This window comes from Tachypleus tridentatus, chromosome 11 (assembly GCF_004210375.1).
Source record: "Tachypleus tridentatus isolate NWPU-2018 chromosome 11, ASM421037v1, whole genome shotgun sequence".
NCBI classification, from domain to species: domain Eukaryota; kingdom Metazoa; phylum Arthropoda; class Merostomata; order Xiphosura; family Limulidae; genus Tachypleus; species Tachypleus tridentatus.
In genome coordinates this window covers 24,129,581-24,154,371 of record NC_134835.1, presented here as the reverse complement: position 1 = coordinate 24,154,371, position 24,791 = coordinate 24,129,581, and the positions used below count along the sequence as shown (strand labels likewise).

At 29.3% G+C, this 24,791-nt stretch overlaps 1 protein-coding gene across 1 annotated transcript in view; it reads left to right on the top strand.

The window, feature by feature from the left end:
• LOC143231757 (acetylcholine receptor subunit alpha-like) overlaps positions 1-24,791 on the top strand; it is an 88,598-nt gene that overhangs the window by 59,357 nt on the left and 4,450 nt on the right. Inside the window, exon 5 of the mRNA XM_076466396.1 lies at positions 23,326-23,506. Within this exon, the coding sequence (XP_076322511.1) occupies positions 23,326-23,506 (181 nt within the window). The remainder of the gene's footprint in view (positions 1-23,325; positions 23,507-24,791) is intronic.

Genomic DNA, 24,791 nt, shown 5'->3' with positions numbered 1-24,791 from the left:
TGCTATAGTGTGTATGTTTCAGGTCAGTTTGTGCTTGTGTTATATTGTGTATGTTTCTGGTCAGTTTGTGCTTGTGCTATATTGTGTATGTTTCTGGTTAGTTTGTGCTTGCGCTATATTGTGTATGTTTCTGGTCAGTTTGTGCTTGTGCTATATTGTGTATGTTTCTGATCAGTTTGTTCTTGTGTTATATTGTGTATGTTTCTGGTCAGTTTGTGCTTATGTCATACTGTGTATGTTTCTGGTCAGTTTGTGCTTGTGTTATATTGTGTATGTTTCTGGTCAGTTTGTGCTTGTGCTATATTGTGTATGTTTCTGGTTAGTTTGTGCTTGCGCTATATTGTGTATGTTTCTGGTCAGTTTGTGCTTGTGCTATATTGTGTATGTTTCTGATCAGTTTGTGCTTGTGTTATATAGGTTCTATTTCTGGTCAGTTTGTGCTTATGTTATATTGTATCTGCTTCTGGTCAATTTGTGCTCGTGTTATATTATGTATGTTTCTCATCAGTTTGTGCTTGTGTTATATAGGTTCTATTTCTGGTCAGTTTGTGCTTATGTTATATTGTATCTGCTTCTGGTCAATTTGTGCTCGTGTTATATTATATATGTTTCTCATCAGTTTGTGCTTGTGTTATATAGGTTCTATTTCTGGTCAGTTTGTGCTTATGTTATATTGTATCTGCTTCTGGTCAATTTGTGCTTGTGTTATATTGAATGTGTTTCTGGTCAGTTGTGCTTGTGTTATATTGGATCTGTTTCTGGTCAGTTTGTGCTTGTATTATATTGGATCTGTTTCTGGTCAATTTGTGCTCGTGTTATATTATGTATGTTTCTCATCAGTTTGTGTTTATGTTATATTGTATCTGCTTCTGGTCAATTTGTGCTTGTGCTATATTGTGTATGTTTCTGGTCAATTTGTGCTTGTGTTATATTGGATGTGTTTCTGGTCAGTTGTGCTTGTGTTATATTGGATCTGTTTCTGGTCAGTTTGTGCTTGTATTATATTGGATCTGTTTCTGGTCAGTTTGTGCTTGTGTTATATTGGATCTGTTTTCGGTCAGTTTGTGCTTGTGTTATGAACATCATCAATGTTAACTCTTTGGCAGGACTGGTCATTTCATAAAGACAAACAAACAGGGGGTATTACTTTCAAGGATATATTACCTAGTCCTTAGGTGGTATGAAAACTATTGAACAGACCTGCAGTGTCTTACTTCCATGGAACTACCTAGTTCTTGGATGACACAAGGACTAATAAACAAACTGTCAGAGGATATGACAGAGGTTTGCTCTGTTTAGAAATACGGTTAGGTGAACGACGCATATGAACCGGTTGTACTTTATTCTATTTCAATCTATGATAACCGAACAGTTATTAAAGTTAAACTATATTTTGGAAGGTTTGATCTTTCAAAATTTACTTTGAGTTATTTAGACCACTTCCATTATCTTAGTTGTTGTGTTGTTTTTTGTTGTTTCTTTTTTTTGGGGGAAGAGAATTACACTATAAATAGTAAAGCTACAGGACATATTGTTATTCATAGTTATGTTACACTAGTTTCATATTGTTGCTGTGTTTAAAACATTGTTATTCATAGGTGTGTTACACTAGCCTGATATTGTTGCTGTGTTTAAAACATTGTTATTCATAGGTGTGTAACACTAGTCTGATATTGTTGCTATGTTTAAAATATTATTATTCATAGTTATGTTACACTAGTTTCATATTGTTGCTATGTTTAAAATATTGTTATTCATAGTTATGTTACACTAGTTTCATATTGTTGCTATGTTTAAAACATTGTTATTCATAGTTATGTTACACTAGTTTCATATTGTTGCTGTGTTTAAAACATTGTTATTCATAGGTGTGTTACACTAGTCTGATATTGTTGCTGTGTTTAAAACATTGTTATTCATAGGTGTGTTACACTAGTCTGATATTGTTGCTGTGTTTAAAATATTATTATTCATAGGTGTGCTACACTAGTCTGATATTGTTGCTGTGTTTAAAACATTGTTATTCATAGGTGTGTTACACTAGTCTGATATTGTTGCTGTGTTTAAAATATTGCTATTCATAGTTATGTTACACTAGTTACATATTGTTGTTGTGTTTAAAATATTGTTATTCATAGGTGTGTTACACTAGTCTGATATTGTTGCTGTGTTTAAAATATTGTTATTCATAGGTGTGTTACACTAGTCTGATATTGTTGCTGTGTTTAAAATATTGTTATTCATAGGTGTGTTACACTAGTCTGATATTGTTGCTATGTTTAAAATATTGTTATTCATAGTTATGTTACACTAGTCTGATATTGTTGCTATGTTTAAAATATTATTATTCATAGGTGTGCTACACTAGTCTGATATTGTTGCTATGTTTAAAATATTGTTATTCATAGTTATGTTACACTAGTCTGATATTGTTGCTGTGTTTAAAATATTGTTATTCATAGGTGTGTTACACTAGTCTGATATTGTTGCAATGTTTAAAACATTGTTATTCATAGTTATGTTACACTAGTCTGATATTGTTGCTATGTTTAAAATATTGTTATTCATAGTTATGTTACACTAGTCTGATATTGTTGCTGTGTTTAAAATATTGTTATTCATAGATGTGTTACACTAGTCTGATATTGTTGCTGTGTTTAAAATATTGTTATTCATAGGTGTGCTACACTAGTCTGATATTGTTGCTGTGTTTAAAATATTGTTATTCATAGGTGTGCTACACTAGTCTGATATTGTTGCTATGTTTAAAACATTGTTATTCATAGTTATGTTACACTAGTCTGATATTGTTGCTGTGTTTAAAATATTGTTATTCATAGGTGTGTTACACTAGTCTGATATTGTTGCTGTGTTTAAAATATTGTTATTCATAGGTGTGTTACACTAGTCTGATATTGTTGCTGTGTTTAAAATATTGTTATTCATAGGTGTGCTACACTAGTCTGATATTGTTGCTATGTTTAAAACATTGTTATTCATAGTTATGTTACACTAGTCTGATATTGTTGCTGTGTTTAAAATATTGTTATTCATAGGTGTGTTACACTAGTCTGATATTGTTGCTGTGTTTAAAATATTGTTATTCATAGGTGTGCTACACTAGTCTGATATTGTTGCTGTGTTTAAAATATTGTTATTCATAGGTGTGTTACACTAGTCTGATATTGTTGCTGTGTTTAAAATATTGTTATTCATAGGTGTGTTACACTAGTCTGATATTGTTGCTGTGTTTAAAATATTGTTATTCATAGGTGTGTTACACTAGTCTGATATTGTTGCTGTGTTTAAAATATTGTTATTCATAGGTGTGCTACACTAGTCTGATATTGTTGCTGTGTTTAAAATATTGTTATTCATAGGTGTGCTACACTAGTCTGATATTGTTGCTGTGTTTAAAATATTGTTATTCATAGGTGTGTTACACTAGTCTGATATTGTTGCTGTGTTTAAAATATTGTTATTCATAGGTGTGTTACACTAGTCTGATATTGTTGCTGTGTTTAAAATATTGTTATTCATAGTTATGTTACACTAGTCTGATATTGTTGCTGTGTTTAAAATATTGTTATTCATAGGTGTGTTACACTAGTCTGATATTGTTGCTGTGTTTAAAATATTGTTATTCATAGGTGTGTTACACTAGTCTGATATTGTTGCTGTGTTTAAAATATTGTTATTCATAGGTGTGTTACACTAGTCTGATATTGTTGCTGTGTTTAAAATATTGTTATTCATAGGTGTGTTACACTAGTCTGATATTGTTGCTGTGTTTAAAATATTGTTATTCATAGGTGTGTTACACTAGTCTGATATTGTTGCTGTGTTTAAAATATTGTTATTCATAGGTGTGTTACACTAGTCTGATATTGTTGCTGTGTTTAAAATATTGTTATTCATAGGTGTGTTACACTAGTCTGATATTGTTGCTAGTCTGTTTAAAATATTGTTATTCATAGGTGTGTTACACTAGTCTGATATTGTTGCTGTGTTTAAAATATTGTTATTCATAGGTGTGTTACACTAGTCTGATATTGTTGCTGTGTTTAAAATATTGTTATTCATAGGTGTGTTACACTAGTCTGATATTGTTGCTGTGTTTAAAATATTGTTATTCATAGGTGTGTTACACTAGTCTGATATTGTTGCTGTGTTTAAAATATTGTTATTCATAGGTGTGTTACACTAGTCTGATATTGTTGCTGTGTTTAAAATATTGTTATTCATAGGTGTGTTACACTAGTCTGATATTGTTGCTGTGTTTAAAATATTGTTATTCATAGGTGTGTTACACTAGTCTGATATTGTTGCTGTGTTTAAAATATTGTTATTCATAGGTGTGTTACACTAGTCTGATATTGTTGCTGTGTTTAAAATATTGTTATTCATAGGTGTGTTACACTAGTCTGATATTGTTGCTGTGTTTAAAATATTGTTATTCATAGGTGTGTTACACTAGTCTGATATTGTTGCTGTGTTTAAAATATTGTTATTCATAGGTGTGTTACACTAGTCTGATATTGTTGCTGTGTTTAAAATATTGTTATTCATAGGTGTGTTACACTAGTCTGATATTGTTGCTATGTTTAAAATATTGTTATTCATAGTTATGTTACACTAGTCTGATATTGTTGCTATGTTTAAAATATTGTTATTCATAGGTGTGTTACACTAGTCTGATATTGTTGCTATGTTTAAAATATTGTTATTCATAGTTGTGTTACACTAGTCTGATATTGTTGCTGTGTTTAAAATATTGTTATTCATAGGTGTGTTACACTAGTCTGATATTGTTGCTGTGTTTAAAATATTGTTATTCATAGGTGTGCTACACTAGTCTGATATTGTTGCTATGTTTAAAACATTGTTATTCATAGTTATGTTACACTAGTCTGATATTGTTGCTATGTTTAAAATATTGTTATTCATAGTTATGTTACACTAGTCTGATATTGTTGCTGTGTTTAAAATATTGTTATTCATAGGTGTGTTACACTAGTCTGATATTGTTGCTGTGTTTAAAATATTGTTATTCATAGGTGTGCTACACTAGTCTGATATTGTTGCTATGTTTAAAATATTGTTATTCATAGGTGTGTTACACTAGTCTGATATTGTTGCTGTGTTTAAAATATTGTTATTCATAGTTATGTTACACTAGTCTGATATTGTTGCTATGTTTAAAATATTGTTATTCATAGGTTATGTTACACTAGTCTGATATTGTTGCTGTGTTTAAAATATTGTTATTCATAGGTGTGTTACACTAGTCTGATATTGTTGCTGTGTTTAAAATATTGTTATTCATAGGTGTGTTACACTAGTCTGATATTGTTGCTGTGTTTAAAATATTGTTATTCATAGTTATGTTACACTAGTCTGATATTGTTGCTGTGTTTAAAATATTGTTATTCATAGGTGTGTTACACTAGTCTGATATTGTTGCTGTGTTTAAAATATTGTTATTCATAGGTGTGTTACACTAGTCTGATATTGTTGCTGTGTTTAAAATATTGTTATTCATAGGTGTGCTACACTAGTCTGATATTGTTGCTATGTTTAAAACATTGTTATTCATAGTTATGTTACACTAGTCTGATATTGTTGCTGTGTTTAAAATATTGTTATTCATAGGTGTGTTACACTAGTCTGATATTGTTGCTGTGTTTAAAATATTGTTATTCATAGGTGTGTTACACTAGTCTGATATTGTTGCTGTGTTTAAAATATTGTTATTCATAGGTGTGCTACACTAGTCTGATATTGTTGCTGTGTTTAAAATATTGTTATTCATAGGTGTGTTACACTAGTCTGATATTGTTGCTGTGTTTAAAATATTGTTATTCATAGGTGTGTTACACTAGTCTGATATTGTTGCTGTGTTTAAAATATTATTATTCATAGGTGTGCTACACTAGTCTGATATTGTTGCTATGTTTAAAATATTGTTATTCATAGGTGTGTTACACTAGTCTGATATTGTTGCTGTGTTTAAAATATTGTTATTCATAGGTGTGTTACACTAGTCTGATATTGTTGCTGTGTTTAAAATATTGTTATTCATAGGTGTGTTACACTAGTCTGATATTGTTGCTGTGTTTAAAATATTGTTATTCATAGTTATGTTACACTAGTCTGATATTGTTGCTGTGTTTAAAATATTGTTATTCATAGGTGTGTTACACTAGTCTGATATTGTTGCTGTGTTTAAAATATTGTTATTCATAGGTGTGTTACACTAGTCTGATATTGTTGCTATGTTTAAAATATTGTTATTCATAGGTGTGTTACACTAGTCTGATATTGTTGCTATGTTTAAAATATTGTTATTCATAGTTATGTTACACTAGTCTGATATTGTTGCTATGTTTAAAATATTATTATTCATAGGTGTGCTACACTAGTCTGATATTGTTGCTATGTTTAAAATATTGTTATTCATAGTTATGTTACACTAGTCTGATATTGTTGCTGTGTTTAAAATATTGTTATTCATAGATGTGTTACACTAGTCTGATATTGTTGCTGTGTTTAAAATATTGTTATTCATAGGTGTGCTACACTAGTCTGATATTGTTGCAATGTTTAAAACATTGTTATTCATAGTTATGTTACACTAGTCTGATATTGTTGCTATGTTTAAAACATTGTTATTCATAGTTATGTTACACTAGTCTGATATTGTTGCTGTGTTTAAAATATTGTTATTCATAGATGTGTTACACTAGTCTGATATTGTTGCTGTGTTTAAAATATTGTTATTCATAGGTGTGCTACACTAGTCTGATATTGTTGCTATGTTTAAAATATTGTTATTCATAGGTGTGTTACACTAGTCTGATATTGTTGCTGTGTTTAAAATATTGTTATTCATAGTTATGTTACACTAGTTTCATATTGTTGCTATGTTTAAAACATTGTTATTCATAGTTATGTTACACTAGTCTGATATTGTTGCTGTGTTTAAAATATTGTTATTCATAGGTGTGTTACACTAGTCTGATATTGTTGCTGTGTTTAAAATATTGTTATTCATAGGTGTGCTACACTAGTCTGATATTGTTGCTATGTTTAAAACATTGTTATTCATAGTTATGTTACACTAGTCTGATATTGTTGCTGTGTTTAAAATATTGTTATTCACAGGTGTGTTACACTAGTCTGATATTGTTGCTGTGTTTAAAATATTGTTATTCATAGGTGTGTTACACTAGTCTGATATTGTTGCTGTGTTTAAAATATTGTTATTCATAGGTGTACTACACTAGTCTGATATTGTTGTTATGTTTAAAACATTGTTATTCATAGTTATGTTACACTACTCTGATATTGTTGCTGTGTTTAAAATATTGTTATTCATAGGTGCTTTACACTAGTCTGATATTGTTGCTGTGTTTAAAATATTGTTATTCATAGGTGTGCTACACTAGTCTGATAGTGTTGCTATGTTTAAAATATTGTTATTCATAGGTGTGCTACACTAGTCTGATATTGTTGCTGTGTTTAAAATATTGTTATTCATAGGTGTGTTACACTAGTCTGATATTGTTGCTGTGTTTAAAACATTGTTATTCATAGTTATGTTACACTAGTCTGATATTGTTGCTGTGTTTAAAATATTGTTATTCATAGGTGTGCTACACTAGTCTGATATTGTTGCTGTGTTTAAAATATTGTTATTCATAGGTGTGCTACACTAGTCTGATATTGTTGCTGTGTTTAAAATATTGTTATTCATAGGTGTGTTACACCAGTCTGATATTGTTGCTGTGTTTAAAATATCGTTATTCATAGGTGTGCTACACTAGTCTGATATTGTTGCTATGTTTAAAACATTGTTATTCATAGTTATGTTACACTAGTCTGATATTGTTGCTGTGTTTAAAATATTGTTATTCATAGGTGTGTTACACTAGTCTGATATTGTTGCAGTGTTTAAAATATTGTTATTCATAGGTGTGTTACACTAGTCTGATATTGTTGCTGTGTTTAAAATATTGTTATTCATAGGTGTGTTATACTAGTCTGATATTGTTGCTGTGTTTAAAATATTGTTATTCATAGGTGTGCTACACTAGTCTGATATTGTTGCTATGTTTAAAAGATTGTTATTCATAGGTGTGTTACACTAGTCTGATATTGTTGCTGTGTTTAAAATATTGTTATTCATAGGTGTGTTACACTAATCTGATATTGTTGCTGTGTTTAAAATATTATTATTCATAGGTGTGCTACACTAGTCTGATATTGTTGCTATGTTTAAAATATTGTTATTCATAGGTGTGTTACACCAGTCTGATATTGTTGCTGTGTTTAAAATATCGTTATTCATAGGTGTGTTACACTAGTTTCATATTGATGCTATGTTTAAAATATTGTTATTCATAGGTGTGTTACACTAGTCTGATATTGTTGCTGTGTTTAAAATATTGTTATTCATAGTTATGTTACACTAGTCTCATATTGTTGCTGTGTTTAAAATATTGTTATTCATAGGTGTGCTACACTAGTCTGATATTGTTGCTGTGTTTAAAATATTGTTTTTCATAGGTGTGTTACACTAGTCTGATATTGTTGCTGTGTTTAAAACATTGTTATTCATAGTTATGTTACACTAGTCTGATATTGTTGCTATGTTTAAAATATTGTTATTCATAGGTGTGTTACACTAGTCTGATATTGTTGCTGTGTTTAAAATATTGTTATTCATAGGTGTGCTACACTAGTCTGATATTGTTGCTATGTTTAAAACATTGTTATTCATAGTTATGTTACACTAGTCTGATATTGTTGCTGTGTTTAAAATATTGTTATTCATAGGTGTGTTACACTAGTCTGATATTGTTGCTGTGTTTAAAATATTGTTATTCATAGGTGTGCTACACTAGTCTGATATTGTTGCTATGTTTAAAATATTGTTATTCATAGGTGTGTTACACTAGTCTGATATTGTTGCTGTGTTTAAAATATTGTTATTCATAGGTGTGCTACACTAGTCTGATATTGTTGCTATGTTTAAAACATTGTTATTCATAGTTATGTTACACTAGTCTGATATTGTTGCTGTGTTTAAAATATTGTTATTCATAGGTGTGCTACACTAGTCTGATATTGTTGCTATGTTTAAAACATTGTTATTCATAGTTATGTTACACTAGTCTGATATTGTTGCTATGTTTAAAACATTGTTATTCATAGTTATGTTACACTAGTCTGATATTGTTGCTGTGTTTAAAATATTGTTATTCATAGGTGTGTTACACTAGTCTGATATTGTTGCTGTGTTTAAAATATTGTTATTCATAGGTGTGCTACACTAGTCTGATATTGTTGCTATGTTTAAAATATTGTTATTCATAGGTGTGTTACACTAGTCTGATATTGTTGCTGTGTTTAAAATATTGTTATTCATAGGTGTGCTACACTAGTCTGATATTGTTGCTATGTTTAAAACATTGTTATTCATAGTTATGTTACACTAGTCTGATATTGTTGCTGTGTTTAAAATATTGTTATTCATAGGTGTGCTACACTAGTCTGATATTGTTGCTGTGTTTAAAATATTGTTATTCATAGGTGTGTTACACCAGTCTGATATTGTTGCTGTGTTTAAAATATCGTTATTCATCGGTGTGCTACACTAGTCTGATATTGTTGCTATGTTTAAAACATTGTTATTCATAGTTATGTTACACTAGTCTGATATTGTTGCTGTGTTTTAAATATTGTTATTCATAGGTGTGTTACACTAGTCTGATATTGTTGCTATGTTTAAAATATTGTTATTCATAGGTGTGTTACACTAGTCTGATATTGTTGCTGTGTTTAAAATATTGTTATTCATAGGTGTGTTATACTAGTCTGATATTGTTGCTGTGTTTAAAATATTGTTATTCATAGGTGTGCTACACTAGTCTGATATTGTTGCTATGTTTAAAATATTGTTATTCATAGGTGTGTTACACTAGTCTGATATTGTTGCTGTGTTTAAAATATTGTTATTCATAGGTGTGTTACACTAATCTGATATTGTTGCTGTGTTTAAAATATTATTATTCATAGGTGTGCTACACTAGTCTGATATTGTTGCTATGTTTAAAATATTGTTATTCATAGGTGTGTTACACTAGTCTGATATTGTTGCTGTGTTTAAAATATTGTTATTCATAGGTGTGCTACACTAGTCTGATATTGTTGCTATGTTTAAAACATTGTTATTCATAGTTATGTTACACTAGTCTGATATTGTTGCTGTGTTTAAAATATTGTTATTCATAGGTGTGTTACACTAGTCTGATATTGTTGCTGTGTTTAAAATATTGTTATTCATAGGTGTGCTACACTAGTCTGATATTGTTGCTGTGTTTAAAATATTGTTATTCATAGGTGTGTTACACCAGTCTGATATTGTTGCTGTGTTTAAAATATCGTTATTCATAGGTGTGCTACACTAGTCTGATATTGTTGCTATGTTTAAAACATTGTTATTCATAGTTATGTTACACTAGTCTGATATTGTTGCTGTGTTTAAAATATTGTTATTCATAGGTGTGTTACACTAGTCTGATATTGTTGCAGTGTTTAAAATATTGTTATTCATAGGTGTGTTACACTAGTCTGATATTGTTGCTGTGTTTAAAATATTGTTATTCATAGGTGTGTTATACTAGTCTGATATTGTTGCTGTGTTTAAAATATTGTTATTCATAGGTGTGCTACACTAGTCTGATATTGTTGCTATGTTTAAAAGATTGTTATTCATAGGTGTGTTACACTAGTCTGATATTGTTGCTGTGTTTAAAATATTGTTATTCATAGGTGTGTTACACTAATCTGATATTGTTGCTGTGTTTAAAATATTATTATTCATAGGTGTGCTACACTAGTCTGATATTGTTGCTATGTTTAAAATATTGTTATTCATAGGTGTGTTACACCAGTCTGATATTGTTGCTGTGTTTAAAATATCGTTATTCATAGGTGTGTTACACTAGTCTCATATTGTTGCTATGTTTAAAATATTGTTATTCATAGGTGTGTTACACTAGTCTGATATTGTTGCTGTGTTTAAAATATTGTTATTCATAGTTATGTTACACTAGTTTCATATTGTTGCTGTGTTTAAAATATTGTTATTCATAGGTGTGCTACACTAGTCTGATATTGTTGCTGTGTTTAAAATATTGTTTTTCATAGGTGTGTTACACTAGTCTGATATTGTTGCTGTGTTTAAAACATTGTTATTCATAGTTATGTTACACTAGTCTGATATTGTTGCTATGTTTAAAATATTGTTATTCATAGGTGTGTTACACTAGTCTGATATTGTTGCTGTGTTTAAAATATTGTTATTCATAGGTGTGCTACACTAGTCTGATATTGTTGCTATGTTTAAAACATTGTTATTCATAGTTATGTTACACTAGTCTGATATTGTTGCTGTGTTTAAAATATTGTTATTCATAGGTGTGTTACACTAGTCTGATATTGTTGCTGTGTTTAAAATATTGTTATTCATAGGTGTGCTACACTAGTCTGATATTGTTGCTATGTTTAAAATATTGTTATTCATAGGTGTGTTACACTAGTCTGATATTGTTGCTGTGTTTAAAATATTGTTATTCATAGGTGTGCTACACTAGTCTGATATTGTTGCTATGTTTAAAACATTGTTATTCATAGTTATGTTACACTAGTCTGATATTGTTGCTGTGTTTAAAATATTGTTATTTATAGGTGTGCTACACTAGTCTGATATTGTTGCTATGTTTAAAACATTGTTATTCATAGTTATGTTACACTAGTCTGATATTGTTGCTATGTTTAAAACATTGTTATTCATAGTTATGTTACACTAGTCTGATATTGTTGCTGTGTTTAAAATATTGTTATTCATAGGTGTGTTACACTAGTCTGATATTGTTGCTGTGTTTAAAATATTGTTATTCATAGGTGTGCTACACTAGTCTGATATTGTTGCTATGTTTAAAATATTGTTATTCATAGGTGTGCTACACTAGTCTGATATTGTTGCTATGTTTAAAATATTGTTATTCATAGGTGTGTTACACTAGTCTGATATTGTTGCTGTGTTTAAAATATTGTTATTCATAGGTGTGCTACACTAGTCTGATATTGTTGCTATGTTTAAAACATTGTTATTCATAGTTATGTTACACTAGTCTGATATTGTTGCTGTGTTTAAAATATTGTTATTCATAGGTGTGCTACACTAGTCTGATATTGTTGCTGTGTTTAAAATATTGTTATTCATAGGTGTGTTACACCAGTCTGATATTGTTGCTGTGTTTAAAATATCGTTATTCATAGGTGTGCTACACTAGTCTGATATTGTTGCTATGTTTAAAACATTGTTATTCATAGTTATGTTACACTAGTCTGATATTGTTGCTGTGTTTAAATATTGTTATTCATAGGTGTGTTACACTAGTCTGATATTGTTGCTATGTTTAAAATATTGTTATTCATAGGTGTGTTACACTAGTCTGATATTGTTGCTGTGTTTAAAATATTGTTATTCATAGGTGTGTTATACTAGTCTGATATTGTTGCTGTGTTTAAAATATTGTTATTCATAGGTGTGCTACACTAGTCTGATATTGTTGCTATGTTTAAAATATTGTTATTCATAGGTGTGTTACACTAGTCTGATATTGTTGCTGTGTTTAAAATATTGTTATTCATAGGTGTGTTACACTAATCTGATATTGTTGCTGTGTTTAAAATATTATTATTCATAGGTGTGCTACACTAGTCTGATATTGTTGCTATGTTTAAAATATTGTTATTCATAGGTGTGTTACACTAGTCTGATATTGTTGCTGTGTTTAAAATATTGTTATTCATAGGTGTGTTACACTAGTCTGATATTGTTGCTGTGTTTAAAATATTGTTATTCATAGGTGTGCTACACTAGTCTGATATTGTTGCTATGTTTAAAACATTGTTATTCATAGTTATGTTACACTAGTCTGATATTGTTGCTGTGTTTAAAATATTGTTATTCATAGGTGTGTTACACTAGTCTGATATTGTTGCTGTGTTTAAAATATTGTTATTCATAGGTGTGCTACACTAGTCTGATAGTGTTGCTATGTTTAAAATATTGTTATTCATAGGTGTGCTACACTAGTCTGATATTGTTGCTGTGTTTAAAATATTGTTATTCATAGGTGTGTTACACTAGTCTGATATTGTTGCTGTGTTTAAAACATTGTTATTCATAGTTATGTTACACTAGTCTGATATTGTTGCTGTGTTTAAAATATTGTTAGTCATAGGTGTGCTACACTAGTCTGATATTGTTGCTGTGTTTAAAATATTGTTATTCATAGGTGTGCTACACTAGTCTGATATTGTTGCTGTGTTTAAAATATTGTTATTCATAGGTGTGTTACACCAGTCTGATATTGTTGCTGTGTTTAAAATATCGTTATTCATAGGTGTGCTACACTAGTCTGATATTGTTGCTATGTTTAAAACATTGTTATTCATAGTTATGTTACACTAGTCTGATATTGTTGCTGTGTTTAAAATATTGTTATTCATAGGTGTGTTACACTAGTCTGATATTGTTGCAGTGTTTAAAATATTGTTATTCATAGGTGTGTTACACTAGTCTGATATTGTTGCTGTGTTTAAAATATTGTTATTCATAGGTGTGTTATACTAGTCTGATATTGTTGCTATGTTTAAAATATTGTTATTCATAGGTGTGTTACACTAGTCTGATATTGTTGCTGTGTTTAAAATATTGTTATTCATAGGTGTGTTACACTAATCTGATATTGTTGCTGTGTTTAAAATATTATTATTCATAGGTGTGCTACACTAGTCTGATATTGTTGCTATGTTTAAAATATTGTTATTCATAGGTGTGTTACACTAGTCTGATATTGTTGCTGTGTTTAAAATATTGTTATTCATAGGTGTGTTACACCAGTCTGATATTGTTGCTGTGTTTAAAATATTGTTATTCATAGGTGTGTTACACTAGTCTGATATTGTTGCTATGTTTTAAAATATTATTATTCATAGGTGTGCTACACTAGTTACATATTGTTGCTGTGTTTAAAACATTGTTATTCATAGGTGTGTTACACTAGTCTGATATTGTTGCTGTGTTTAAAATATTGCTATTCATAGTTATGTTACACTAGTCTGATATTGTTGCTGTGTTTAAAATATTGTTATTCATAGGTGTGTTACACCAGTCTGATATTGTTGCTGTGTTTAAAATATCGTTATTCATAGGTGTGTTACACTAGTTTCATATTGATGCTATGTTTAAAATATTGTTATTCATAGGTGTGTTACACTAGTCTGATATTGTTGCTGTGTTTAAAATATTGTTATTCATAGTTATGTTACACTAGTTTCATATTGTTGCTGTGTTTAAAATATTGTTATTCATAGGTGTGCTACACTAGTCTGATATTGTTGCTGTGTTTAAAATATTGTTATTCATAGGTGTGTTACACTAGTCTGATATTGTTGCTGTGTTTAAAACATTGTTATTCATAGTTATGTTACACTAGTCTGATATTGTTGCTATGTTTAAAATATTGTTATTCATAGGTGTGTTACACTAGTCTGATATTGTTGCTGTGTTTAAAATATTGTTATTCATAGGTGTGCTACACTAGTCTGATATTGTTGCTATGTTTAAAACATTGTTATTCATAGTTATATTACACTAGTCTGATATTGTTGCTGTGTTTAAAATATTGTTATTCATAGGTGTGTTACACTAGTCTGATATTGTTGCTGTGTTTAAAATATTGTTATTCATAGGTGTGCTACACTAGTCTGATATTGTTGCTATGTTTAAAATATTGTTATTCATAGGTGTGTTACACTAGTCTGATATTGTTGCTGTGTTTAAAATATTGTTATTCATAGGTGTGCTACACTAGTCTGATATTGTTGCTATGTTTTAAAACATTGTTATTCATAGTTATGTTACACTAGTCTGATATTGTTGCTGTGTTTAAAATATTGTTATTCATAGGTGTGCTACACTAGTCTGATATTGTTGCTATGTTTAAAACATTGTTATTCATAGTTATGTTACACTAGTCTGATATTGTTGCTATGTTTAAAACATTGTTATTCATAGTTATGTTACACTAGTCTGATATTGTTGCTGTGTTTAAAATATTGTTATTCATAGGTGTGTTACACTAGTCTGATATTGTTGCTGTGTTTAAAATATTGTTATTCATAGGTGTGCTACACTAGTCTGATATTGTTGCTATGTTTAAAATATTGTTATTCATAGGTGTGTTACACTAGTCTGATATTGTTGCTGTGTTTAAAATATTGTTATTCATAGGTGTGCTACACTAGTCTGATATTGTTGCTATGTTTAAAACATTGTTATTCATAGTTATGTTACACTAGTCTGATATTGTTGCTGTGTTTAAAATATTGTTATTCATAGGTGTGCTACACTAGTCTGATATTGTTGCTGTGTTTAAAATATTGTTATTCATAGGTGTGTTACACCAGTCTGATATTGTTGCTGTGTTTAAAATATCGTTATTCATCGGTGTGCTACACTAGTCTGATATTGTTGCTATGTTTAAAACATTGTTATTCATAGTTATGTTACACTAGTCTGATATTGTTGCTGTGTTTAAATATTGTTATTCATAGGTGTGTTACACTAGTCTGATATTGTTGCTATGTTTAAAATATTGTTATTCATAGGTGTGTTACACTAGTCTGATATTGTTGCTGTGTTTAAAATATTGTTATTCATAGGTGTGTTATACTAGTCTGATATTGTTGCTGTGTTTAAAATATTGTTATTCATAGGTGTGCTACACTAGTCTGATATTGTTGCTATGTTTAAAATATTGTTATTCATAGGTGTGTTACACTAGTCTGATATTGTTGCTGTGTTTAAAATATTGTTATTCATAGGTGTGTTACACTAATCTGATATTGTTGCTGTGTTTAAAATATTATTATTCATAGGTGTGCTACACTAGTCTGATATTGTTGCTATGTTTAAAACATTGTTATTCATAGTTATGTTACACTAGTCTGATATTGTTGCTGTGTTTAAAATATTGTTATTCATAGGTGTGTTACACTAGTCTGATATTGTTGCTGTGTTTAAAATATTGTTATTCATAGGTGTGCTACACTAGTCTGATATTGTTGCTGTGTTTAAAATATTGTTATTCATAGGTGTGTTACACCAGTCTGATATTGTTGCTGTGTTTAAAATATCGTTATTCATAGGTGTGCTACACTAGTCTGATATTGTTGCTATGTTTAAAACATTGTTATTCATAGTTATGTTACACTAGTCTGATATTGTTGCTGTGTTTAAAATATTGTTATTCATAGGTGTGTTACACTAGTCTGATATTGTTGCAGTGTTTAAAATATTGTTATTCATAGGTGTGTTACACTAGTCTGATATTGTTGCTGTGTTTAAAATATTGTTATTCATAGGTGTGTTATACTAGTCTGATATTGTTGCTGTGTTTAAAATATTGTTATTCATAGGTGTGCTACACTAGTCTGATATTGTTGCTATGTTTAAAAGATTGTTATTCATAGGTGTGTTACACTAGTCAGATATTGTTGCTGTGTTTAAAATATTGTTATTCATAGGTGTGTTACACTAATCTGATATTGTTGCTGTGTTTAAAATATTATTATTCATAGGTGTGCTACACTAGTCTGATATTGTTGCTATGTTTAAAATATTGTTATTCATAGGTGTGTTACACCAGTCTGATATTGTTGCTGTGTTTAAAATATCGTTATTCATAGGTGTGTTACACTAGTTTCATATTGATGCTATGTTTAAAATATTGTTATTCATAGGTGTGTTACACTAGTCTGATATTGTTGCTGTGTTTAAAATATTGTTATTCATAGTTATGTTACACTAGTTTCATATTGTTGCTGTGTTTAAAATATTGTTATTCATAGGTGTGCTACACTAGTCTGATATTGTTGCTGTGTTTAAAATATTGTTTTTCATAGGTGTGTTACACTAGTCTGATATTGTTGCTGTGTTTAAAACATTGTTATTCATAGTTATGTTACACTAGTCTGATATTGTTGCTATGTTTAAAATATTGTTATTCATAGGTGTGTTACACTAGTCTGATATTGTTGCTGTGTTTAAAATATTGTTATTCATAGGTGTGCTACACTAGTCTGATATTGTTGCTATGTTTTAAAACATTGTTATTCATAGTTATGTTACACTAGTCTGATATTGTTGCTGTGTTTAAAATATTGTTATTCATAGGTGTGTTACACTAGTCTGATATTGTTGCTGTGTTTAAAATATTGTTATTCATAGGTGTGCTACACTAGTCTGATATTGTTGCTATGTTTAAAATATTGTTATTCATAGGTGTGTTACACTAGTCTGATATTGTTGCTGTGTTTAAAATATTGTTATTCATAGGTGTGCTACACTAGTCTGATATTGTTGCTATGTTTAAAACATTGTTATTCATAGTTATGTTACACTAGTCTGATATTGTTGCTGTGTTTAAAATATTGTTATTCATAGGTGTGCTACACTAGTCTGATATTGTTGCTATGTTTAAAACATTGTTATTCATAGTTATGTTACACTAGTCTGATATTGTTGCTATGTTTAAAACATTGTTATTCATAGTTATGTTACACTAGTCTGATATTGTTGCTGTGTTTAAAATATTGTTATTCATAGGTGTGTTACACTAGTCTGATATTGTTGCTGTGTTTAAAATATTGTTATTCATAGGTGTGCTACACTAGTCTGATATTGTTGCTATGTTTAAAATATTGTTATTCATAGGTGTGTTACACTAGTCTGATATTGTTGCTGTGTTTAAAATATTGTTATTCATAGGTGTGCTACACTAGTCTGATATTGTTGCTATGTTTAAAACATTGTTATTCATAGTTATGTTACACTAGTCTGATATTGTTGCTGTGTTTAAAATATTGTTATTCATAGGTGTGCTACACTAGTCTGATATTGTTGCTGTGTTTAAAATATTGTTATTCATAGGTGTGTTACACCAGTCTGATATTGTTGCTGTGTTTAAAATATCGTTATTCATCGGTGTGCTACACTAGTCTGATATTGTTGCTATGTTTTAAAACATTGTTATTCATAGTTATGTTACACTAGTCTGATATTGTTGCTGTGTTTTAAATATTGTTATTCATAGGTGTGTTACACTAGTCTGATATTGTTGCTATGTTTAAAATATTGTTATTCATAGGTGTGTTACACTAGTCTGATATTGTTGCTGTGTTTAAAATATTGTTATTCATAGGTGTGTTATACTAGTCTGATATTGTTGCTGTGTTTAAAATATTGTTATTCATAGGTGTGCTACACTAGTCTGATATTGTTGCTATGTTTAAAATATTGTTATTCATAGGTGTGTTACACTAGTCTGATATTGTTGCTGTGTTTAAAATATTGTTATTCATAGGTGTGTTACACTAATCTGATATTGTTGCTGTGTTTAAAATATTATTATTCATAGGTGTGCTACACTAGTCTGATATTGTTGCTATGTTTAAAATATTGTTATTCATAGGTGTGTTACACTAGTCTGATATTGTTGCTGTGTTTAAAATATTGTTATTCATAGGTGTGTTACACTAGTCTGATATTGTTGCTGTGTTTAAAATATTGTTATTCATAGGTGTGCTACACTAGTCTGATATTGTTGCTATGTTTAAAACATTGTTATTCATAGTTATGTTACACTAGTCTGATATTGTTGCTGTGTTTAAAATATTGTTATTCATAGGTGTGTTACACTAGTCTGATATTGTTGCTGTGTTTAAAATATTGTTATTCATAGGTGTGCTACACTAGTCTGATATTGTTGCTATGTTTAAAATATTGTTATTCATAGGTGTGCTACACTAGTCTGATATTGTTGCTGTGTTTAAAATATTGTTATTCATAGGTGTGTTACACTAGTCTGATATTGTTGCTGTGTTTAAAACATTGTTATTCATAGTTATGTTACACTAGTCTGATATTGTTGCTGTGTTTAAAATATTGTTAGTCATAGGTGTGCTACACTAGTCTGATATTGTTGCTGTGTTTAAAATATTGTTATTCATAGGTGTGCTACACTAGTCTGATATTGTTGCTGTGTTTAAAATATTGTTATTCATAGGTGTGTTACACCAGTCTGATATTGTTGCTGTGTTTAAAATATCGTTATTCATAGGTGTGCTACACTAGTCTGATATTGTTGCTATGTTTAAAACATTGTTATTCATAGTTATGTTACACTAGTCTGATATTGTTGCTGTGTTTAAAATATTGTTATTCATAGGTGTGTTACACTAGTCTGATATTGTTGCAGTGTTTAAAATATTGTTATTCATAGGTGTGTTACACTAGTCTGATATTGTTGCTGTGTTTAAAATATTGTTATTCATAGGTGTGTTATACTAGTCTGATATTGTTGCTATGTTTAAAATATTGTTATTCATAGGTGTGTTACACTAGTCTGATATTGTTGCTGTGTTTAAAATATTGTTATTCATAGGTGTGTTACACTAATCTGATATTGTTGCTGTGTTTAAAATATTATTATTCATAGGTGTGCTACACTAGTCTGATATTGTTGCTATGTTTAAAATATTGTTATTCATAGGTGTGTTACACTAGTCTGATATTGTTGCTGTGTTTAAAATATTGTTATTCATAGGTGTGTTACACCAGTCTGATATTGTTGCTGTGTTTAAAATATCGTTATTCATAGGTGTGTTACACTAGTCTGATATTGTTGCTATGTTTAAAATATTATTATTCATAGGTGTGCTACACTAGTTACATATTGTTGCTGTGTTTAAAACATTGTTATTCATAGGTGTGTTACACTAGTCTGATATTGTTGCTGTGTTTAAAATATTGCTATTCATAGTTATGTTACACTAGTCTGATATTGTTGCTGTGTTTAAAATATTGTTATTCATAGGTGTGTTACACTAATCTGATATTGTTGCTGTGTTTAAAATATTATTATTCATAGGTGTGCTACACTAGTCTGATATTGTTGCTATGTTTAAAATATTGTTATTCATAGGTGTGTTACACTAGTCTGATATTGTTGCTGTGTTTAAAATATTGTTATTCATAGGTGTGTTACACTAGTCTGATATTGTTGCAGTGTTTAAAATATTGTTATTCATAGGTGTTTTTCACTAGTCTGATATTGTTGCTGTGTTTAAAATATTGTTATTCATAGGTGTGTTATACTAGTCTGATATTGTTGCTATGTTTAAAATATTGTTATTCATAGGTGTGTTACACTAGTCTGATATTGTTGCTGTGTTTAAAATATTGTTATTCATAGGTGTGTTACACTAATCTGATATTGTTGCTGTGTTTAAAATATTATTATTCATAGGTGTGCTACACTAGTCTGATATTGTTGCTATGTTTAAAATATTGTTATTCATAGGTGTGTTACACTAGTCTGATATTGTTGCTGTGTTTAAAATATTGTTATTCATAGGTGTGTTACACCAGTCTGATATTGTTGCTGTGTTTAAAATATCGTTATTCATAGGTGTGTTACACTAGTCTGATATTGTTGCTATGTTTAAAATATTATTATTCATAGGTGTGCTACACTAGTTACATATTGTTGCTGTGTTTAAAACATTGTTATTCATAGGTGTGTTACACTAGTCTGATATTGTTGCTGTGTTTAAAATATTGTTATTCATAGTTATGTTACACTAGTCTGATATTGTTGCTGTGTTTAAAATATTGTTATTCATAGGTGTGTTACACTAATCTGATATTGTTGCTGTGTTTAAAATATTATTATTCATAGGTGTGCTACACTAGTCTGATATTGTTGCTATGTTTAAAATATTGTTATTCATAGGTGTGTTACACTAGTCTGATATTGTTGCTGTGTTTAAAATATTGTTATTCATAGGTGTGTTACACCAGTCTGATATTGTTGCTGTGTTTAAAATATCGTTATTCATAGGTGTGTTACACTAGTTTCATATTGATGCTATGTTTAAAATATTGTTATTCATAGGTGTGTTACACTAGTCTGATATTGTTGCTGTGTTTAAAATATTGTTATTCATAGTTATGTTACACTAGTTTCATATTGTTGCTGTGTTTAAAATATTGTTATTCATAGGTGTGCTACACTAGTCTGATATTGTTGCTGTGTTTAAAATATTGTTTTTCATAGGTGTGTTACACTAGTCTGATATTGTTGCTGTGTTTAAAACATTGTTATTCATAGTTATGTTACACTAGTCTGATATTGTTGCTATGTTTAAAATATTGTTATTCATAGGTGTGTTACACTAGTCTGATATTGTTGCTGTGTTTAAAATATTGTTATTCATAGGTGTGCTACACTAGTCTGATATTGTTGCTATGTTTAAAACATTGTTATTCATAGTTATGTTACACTAGTCTGATATTGTTGCTGTGTTTAAAATATTGTTATTCATAGGTGTGTTACACTAGTCTGATATTGTTGCTGTGTTTAAAATATTGTTATTCATAGTTATGTTACACTAGTCTGATATTGTTGCTGTGTTTAAAATATTGTTATTCATATGTGTGTTACACTAGTCTGATATTGTTGCTGTGTTTAAAATATTGTTATTCATAGGTGTGCTACACTAGTCTGATATTGTTGCTATGTTTAAAACATTGTTATTCATAGTTATGTTACACTAGTCTGATATTGTTGCTATGTTTAAAACATTGTTATTCATAGTTATGTTACACTAGTCTGATATTGTTGCTGTGTTTAAAATATTGTTATTCATAGGTGTGTTACACTAGTCTGATATTGTTGCTGTGTTTAAAATATTGTTATTCATAGGTGTGCTACACTAGTCTGATATTGTTGCTATGTTTAAAATATTGTTATTCATAGGTGTGTTACACTAGTCTGATATTGTTGCTGTGTTTAAAATATTGTTATTCATAGGTGTGCTACACTAGTCTGATATTGTTGCTATGTTTAAAACATTGTTATTCATAGTTATGTTACACTAGTCTGATATTGTTGCTGTGTTTAAAATATTGTTATTCATAGGTGTGCTACACTAGTCTGATATTGTTGCTGTGTTTAAAATATTGTTATTCATAGGTGTGTTACACCAGTCTGATATTGTTGCTGTGTTTAAAATATCGTTATTCATCGGTGTGCTACACTAGTCTGATATTGTTGCTATGTTTAAAACATTGTTATTCATAGTTATGTTACACTAGTCTGATATTGTTGCTGTGTTTAAAATATTGTTATTCATAGGTGTGTTACACTAGTCTGATATTGTTGCTATGTTTAAAATATTGTTATTCATAGGTGTGTTACACTAGTCTGATATTGTTGCTGTGTTTAAAATATTGTTATTCATAGGTGTGTTATACTAGTCTGATATTGTTGCTGTGTTTAAAATATTGTTATTCATAGGTGTGCTACACTAGTCTGATATTGTTGCTATGTTTAAAATATTGTTATTCATAGGTGTGTTACACTAGTCTGATATTGTTGCTGTGTTTAAAATATTGTTATTCATAGGTGTGTTACACTAATGTGATATTGTTGCTGTGTTTAAAATATTATTATTCATAGGTGTGCTACACTAGTCTGATATTGTTGCTATGTTTAAAATATTGTTATTCATAGGTGTGTTACACTAGTCTGATATTGTTGCTGTGTTTAAAATATTGTTATTCATAGGTGTGTTACACCAGTCTGATATTGTTGCTGTGTTTAAAATATTGTTATTCATAGGTGTGTTACACCAGTCTGATATTGTTGCTGTGTTTAAAATATCGTTATTCATAGGTGTGTTACACTAGTCTGATATTGTTGCTGTGTTTAAAATATTGTTATTCATAGGTGTGTTACACTAGTCTGATATTGTTGCTGTGTTTAAAATATTGTTATTCATAGCTGTGTTACACTAGTCTGATATTGTTGCTGTGTTTAAAATATTGTTATTCATAGGTGTGTTACACTAGTCTGATATTGTTGCTGTGTTTAAAATATTGTTATTCATAGGTGTGTTACACTAGTCTGATATTGTTGCTGTGTTTAAAATATTGTTATTCATAGGTGTGTTACACTAGTCTGATATTGTTGCTATATAAGTTAACAAAGAACGTGTAATAAGTGTACTTTAATATACTCGATTTATTTAATAAAGCAAACTCTGAAGTTAGTCAGTGAACATTTAGTCCTCAGAAAATTTTGAAGTGACTTTAACTACACGATTTGTTTTAACTTTCAGTGCTGATGGAAACTTTGAAGTGACGTTAACCACGAAGGCCCAGGTAAACTACAGAGGTGTAATAGAATGGAAACCGCCCGCCATCTATAAAAGCTCGTGTATTATAGACGTGGAATATTTTCCATTTGATAAACAAACCTGTGTGATGAAATTTGGATCTTGGACATACGACGGATTTAAAGTAAGCTAACAAAACAGTATCAGAGCTTTACTGATTGTTGTTATTACCTAATTAATTCTGTATTTATTATTACTACACTCGTGTGCTTAATTACAGCATTGCGTTGATAAAGTGAGGTCTGTTTCCAGCTTCTTTGATGTGATGAGGTAATTAGGGAAAGAGCTCCAACTTTCTTATACATGTGTGTTCATTCAGAAAAAAAAAAAAACTCCCAAAATAAGTACAACAAAGTACAAGCTACCTGTCTTACTCTCCATACCATTATCATATTTGTATTTTTATCTTACCCTTTGGTTCAGACTGTTTGTATTACTAAAGCCATAACTCAAAACAATGGATATACGAACTATAATACAAAAATATTAACATATATTTACTATTTACACTGGTCATTATAGTTATTATCTTGGATTGTGATAAACATACACAATATAACATCGTCGTAAGGGTAAACAACAATTATTTCACGTATTTGTCAAGGTGAAATTGACAACGTTATTTTAAAGGTTGTCATGGTGAAATAACGCGACTTCTAACGGTCGCCATGGCAAATAAAAACTATTTTATATGTTGTCATGGTTATTTAACATTATTCTAACTATTAATATCATGCACAAATATTATTTCTAGTGATTAAAAACTTTTAAACACTTATTTTTATCTAATTAAGATAAGTATAATAAATACATTGTGTCACTTACCTGATCTTTATCTAATTAAGATACACTAGTATGATAAATATATTATGTCAGTTACCTGAATTTTATGTAATTAAAAGAAATTGGTATGATAAATATATTATGTCAGTTATTTGTTTTTTACGTAATTAAAAGAAATTGGTATGATAAATATATTATGTCAGTTATTTGTTTTTTACGTAATTAAGATACACTAGTATGATAAATATATTATGTCAGTTATTTGTTTTTTACGTAATTAAGACACACTATTTGATAAATATATTATGTCAGTTATCTGTTTTTTATGTAATTAACACACACTATTTGATAAATATATTATGTCAGTTATCTGTTTTTTATGTAATTAACACACACTATTTGATAAATATATTATGTCAGTTATCTGTTTTTTATGTAATTAAGACACACTAGTATGATAAATATATTATGTCAGTTATCTGTTTTTTATGTAATTAAGACACACTATTTGATAAATATATTATGTCAGTTATCTGTTTTTTACGTAATTAAGACACACTATTTGATAAATATATTATGTCAGTTATCTGTTTTTTATGTAATTAAGACACACTAGTATGATAAAT